General features: G+C 51.6%; 1 protein-coding gene across 2 annotated transcripts; it reads left to right on the top strand.

Moving 5' to 3' along the window:
• Positions 1 to 250: 250 nt before the first annotated feature.
• On the top strand, positions 251 to 4,264 carry LOC149316717 (cilia- and flagella-associated protein 20). 2 transcript variants are annotated; one of them, XM_089516102.1, is made up of 6 exons: positions 251 to 481; positions 1,606 to 1,685; positions 2,303 to 2,414; positions 2,738 to 2,926; positions 3,566 to 3,676; positions 4,116 to 4,264. In XM_089516102.1, exons 1-6 carry the CDS (start codon positions 398 to 400, stop codon positions 4,119 to 4,121), a joined length of 582 nt encoding a protein of 193 aa, XP_089372228.1. In that variant the 5' UTR covers positions 251 to 397; the 3' UTR covers positions 4,122 to 4,264. The 2 variants fall into 2 exon arrangements, with proteins under 2 accessions (XP_089372228.1, XP_089372229.1); XM_089516103.1 differs by lacking the exon at positions 251 to 481 and adding an exon at positions 971 to 1,107.
• Positions 4,265 to 4,635: the final 371 nt, after the last annotated feature.

Raw genomic sequence — 4,635 nt, 5'->3', positions numbered from 1 at the left:
AAGTTACTTTCCTGCCCAACAAGGGAGGGACAAACGCGCCCCGCCTTTCCCGGACCGAACGCTCCTCTACCAGTTTCAAAGCTCTGTGCGCCAAAGCTCCTCCCACTGTTTCCGCCCTCGTTGCCGTGGCAACGCGCATTCGCCTATACAACAAGAGAGAGACAAAGCGGGGGGCTGACGGGAGGAACGAGTCCCGGCTTGGAAAAGTAGTCCCTGTCATAGCGACGGAGGGAGGGGGCGTGGCTTCTCTTAGCTGCTTCGCTGTTGCTTCGAGGCCTCGCGGCTGACGCAGTGTGCAGCGCGTTTCGGAGGTGTCCTTCCGCGGAGAAGGAGGCTGCGTTTGAGGGGAAGGAAGGAAAGGCGGAGAGCAGCCGGAACCGGAGCCCCGCGCGGAGGGATGTTCAAGAACACCTTCCAGAGCGGCTTCCTCTCCGTCCTCTACAGCATCGGGAGCAAGCCTCTGCAGATCTGGGACAAGAAGGTGAGGGAGGGAAGGGAGCCTGAGGCTGAGAGAGTGTGGCTCCACCGAAGGGCCCCAGGGAAGGCCAGAGCAAGAGCTAAAGGCAAAGCCTCGCCAAGGAGACCCTGGTAGACCGGGGACTTTGAAGGCGCACAGCAGCGACGACGACGATGACAGAGACCCATTTGGCGCAGTGGCTGAGAACAGGGGAGCAATAGGGCCACGCTCTCTCGGCCTCCTCAGGGAAGGCAAAGCCAGAACGAACCCTGCCAAGGAAACCCTGTCGCTGTAGGTCAGAAGGGACTCTGGAGGTAAATAACGACCACGATGGCTGAGAATAAGGGAACGGGTCACACTCTCTCAGCCTCAAACCTCCTCTGAAGAAACCTTGCCAAGAAAACCCCTGATAGGTTTGCCTTCAGGTTGCCACAAGTCACAGGCGAAGGCACACAACGTCAACAACAACAACAACAGCAGCTCCTCTTCCTCAGACCCCTGCACAGTAACAGGAAAAATCCCCCCCTAAAAAAAACCCCTCCAAGAGCCATTCTCCACCTCCGGGATATTGGTGGACTGCAGCTCCCAGCATTCCTCGCCACTGGCTTTGCTGGCTGATGGGATTTGGAGTCCTCCTCCTCCGAGGGAAGGTATGGAGTTAGTGGCTGTGTCATGCAATATGGTGCTACTCCAGCCTGGCACTGTTTTAACTGCCCTGGCTCAATGCTGGGAATTGCAGTTGTTTTCTTCAGAGCTCTGCTCTGGGGCCACAACCAACTACAATCCCCAGCGTTTCGTGCCAGTTAAAACAGTGTCCAAACTGGATTACGTCCGACATACAGCCCTGGAGGAGCCACCATCCCTCCTTTTCTTGATCCCCGTACTATTTTCCCTTCTCTTCATCCAGAGACCCAGATAGACTTGGCAACAGAATTAGCCGTTTTAAAGGCTGACCATTTGGGAAATCATTATTCGGGGATTAATTTGGGCTCCTTTGGCCTCTTGCAATGCTGCATTCGTTCCCAGCCGGACATTGCAGTTTGTTGGAGCGCTTTCTTCCTGGCAGCGTTTCCAAACGAGCCTTGAAGCAACAGAGTCTGGGCTTCAGGGAATGACAGTGTGTTTCCTCTTCCCTTTTCCCCTTCCAGGTGCGGAATGGCCACATCAAGCGGATCACAGATAATGACATCCAGTCGCTGGTGCTGGAGATCGAAGGAACCAATGTCAGGTAAGGAAAGGGGCGCTGGCAGTACTTGGAGGGTTAGTCCTGCAGCCGCAAGGCTGTGAGTTCGATCCCAGGCAGGGCTCCAAGGTCCGCTCAGCCTTCCTTAGGTCACTAAAATGAGTTCCCAGCTTGTCGAGGGCAATTGGCTTACAGATACCGCTTGGAATGTGCTGGTTCACTGTTATAGCAATGTATTTGCCATTGCTATTTCTGGGGATTGGTGGCGGGGAGAGCAGGAGTTGGTGGTCTGAGCCTAGCTCCTCTCCTCCACACCACCAACTTTACTCCCAGAAAGTAGGGTTTTCTGCTTCGAAGATTCCAGCTCCACATTAGGAAGAGCTTCCTGACAGTAAGAGCTGTTTTGACAGTGGAAGACGCTGCTGCCTCAGTGGAGGGTGTTGGAATCTCCTTCTGTTTTTAAACAGAGGCTGGATGCCCATCTGCCACGGGGAATGGTTTGACTGTGTCTTCCTGCATGGCAGAATGGGATTGGACTGGATGGCCCTTGGGGTCTCTTCTAGTTCTGTGATGCTAAGCTAGCAAAACCACATCATTGTAGGGGAAACCATTGTGGTAGCGGCCAAAAGGGCAGCTTCACATATGCTTCTCTCCCCCTGCAGCACCACATACATTACGTGTCCGGCTGACCCGAAGAAGACATTGGGGATCAAACTGCCCTTCCTGGTGATGATAATCAAGAATCTGAAGAAATACTTTACCTTTGAAGTGCAGGTGCGTGCCCAGAGCTAGCCCAGCTTTCCGGAGTGGGACTGCGGTACAAGGCTATGAGGGAAGCCTGCTGTCATTGAGTTTTAACTTGCTCAGAGCTCCCCATTGCCTCTGGGGTCCAGCTCTGTTGTTCTCATCCAGTCCCTCCCCAGCTCCTAAGTCAAGTCCCTGCCAGACTGACACTTTTTGTCTTCTGCCTTGAGAGGGAGGGCAGCCCAGTTTGTGGCAGGCACACTTCTGTTTGTTCTGGATGGGTGAGGAGTGACAGCCTGCGCTTTGGCATGAGGCAGGATGACTCCCCTTTTGAGTGCAGAATACCTTTCCAGGTGCTGGATGATAAAAATGTCCGGCGACGGTTCCGCGCCAGCAACTACCAGAGCACCACTCGCGTCAAGCCATTCATCTGCACCATGCCCATGCGCCTTGATGATGGCTGGAACCAGATTCAGTTCAACCTGTCCGACTTCACACGACGAGCCTACGGGACCAACTACATTGAGACCCTGCGAGTCCAGGTAAAGAGATTCTCCAGCTGCTAGCATGGAGGGTTTCTCTGGGGACAAAGTGCCATGGGAAGGCCTTCTCTCCTCTGCATTCACCAGTAGGCAGTGATGGAGGCTGTTGGAGTCTTCTGGTAATCCAAGGGAGATCAGTAGACACAGCTGGACTGGACATCCCAGGCCTACAAGTAGCACTCAGTCCAGGAGTATTCCTTTATTTTGAACAGTGGACCTGCTTGCTAAGGATGTACACGTTTAGCCTGACGTTTCTGTGCATCTGGTACATTACAGTCACATCATAAATATAGGAGCTCTTTCTTTTCACAATAGATTTTGATCGTTGCGTTGAAAGTTATGTTAAGGTTCTTTGTAGTATTTCAAAAGTACCAACAATAGAGATCAAGATTTAAATGTAATTAAAAGGGAACAGGTGATTGGTCCACTACCAGTTATTTGAGTGGGCAATGCTTTAAGAGGTACTCCAGAGATGGCTGCCTTTTAAAGAGGAGGAAGTTCTCCTTTTTCATCTGCAGGAAGGCTGCGTTGCTCGCCAGGACTGCCAGGGTATGGAAGGGGTGCCATTGCTTAGTGGCAGGGCCCATGCTGGTTGTGCACATGTTCCCAGGCTCTGACAGCAACTGATTGCCTTTTCAGATCCATGCAAACTGTCGCATCCGCAGAATTTACTTCTCTGACAGACTCTATTCTGAGGACGAGCTACCTGCTGAGTTCAAGCTGTACATCCCAGTCCAGAACAAGGGCAAGGTGAGTCAGTCCACATTTCTCTGAGGGAGGCAGTGTTGGGTGGCCTTGGTCTCTGCTGAACAGAATTTTCCAAGGGATGGGGTTAGGTCTTGTTCCTTCTCTAGGCTGAGGTGGGCAACTGTTCAAGGCTGGGAACTGCATTTACTCCCCAGGGGACATTGGTGGGCCACATAACTTTGCAAAGCAAAAAATTGGAAATTTTGTTTGCCTAAATGACCTCTAGAGAGGGTGTGGGAGTGTTTTACCATGTTTTTAGCCCCCCCCCCCCTTCCCTTAGGCCATTTTAGTCCCAGGAAAGGCATTTTTTAAAAGTGACTGGAAAATCACAAAGAGCCTATTTGAGAGGGGACATTGCAATAAGGAGATAGTATCTTTTAAGAGTTAGAGAGCTTGAACCCCTTTGAACTAAATCCTCCTTGTACACCTTTTCCCCACACAGCAATAACGACGCCACATCAGGAAGCCCTCCGAGAGAAGCACTGTGAAGCTGGATGGAAGAGTGGGTTGTTTTATTTTTAATTTAGAAGCTAATTTCCCTATGGTAACTTTATTTAATAAAAAATGGTATCTGTACTGTTTTGGGCTGGACGCAGGCGAGAAATGACTCGTGATCAAGCTTGCAGTTTCCAAACTGCCCCAGATTGAATACAAATTGGGGAGACCTCTGACCTTGAATGCATGCAGAAGGCTTGGTTGGAGCAGTTCTGATGTCCTGCTGCCCCTGCAGATGCCAGAGGCTTTCCTTCTGTGCCCTCCTTACCTTGTTTTCATGTATGCTTGAAATATGTGGACTGCTTCTCTCCTGGACGCTGCGCTTAAATATTTGGTTTTCTTTGTAAGACTGGTCTTGGTAGCGCCTCCTCCTCCTGATGGTGTTAGATGAAAGGTGAAGGCAGCTTCTTCACCCCACTTTGTAGCTGTGAGGGCCACTGTGGGCAGAGGGATGCTGCTACTGCCCA

The sequence above is a fragment of the Sceloporus occidentalis genome, unplaced genomic scaffold (genome assembly GCF_023333645.1).
Source record: "Sceloporus occidentalis isolate IW3139 unplaced genomic scaffold, rSceOcc1.0.p SCAF_3, whole genome shotgun sequence".
In the NCBI taxonomy this organism is placed as follows: domain Eukaryota; kingdom Metazoa; phylum Chordata; class Lepidosauria; order Squamata; family Phrynosomatidae; genus Sceloporus; species Sceloporus occidentalis.
Note: the sequence above shows the minus strand (reverse complement) of the source record. Positions and strands in the feature narration are given on the sequence as shown.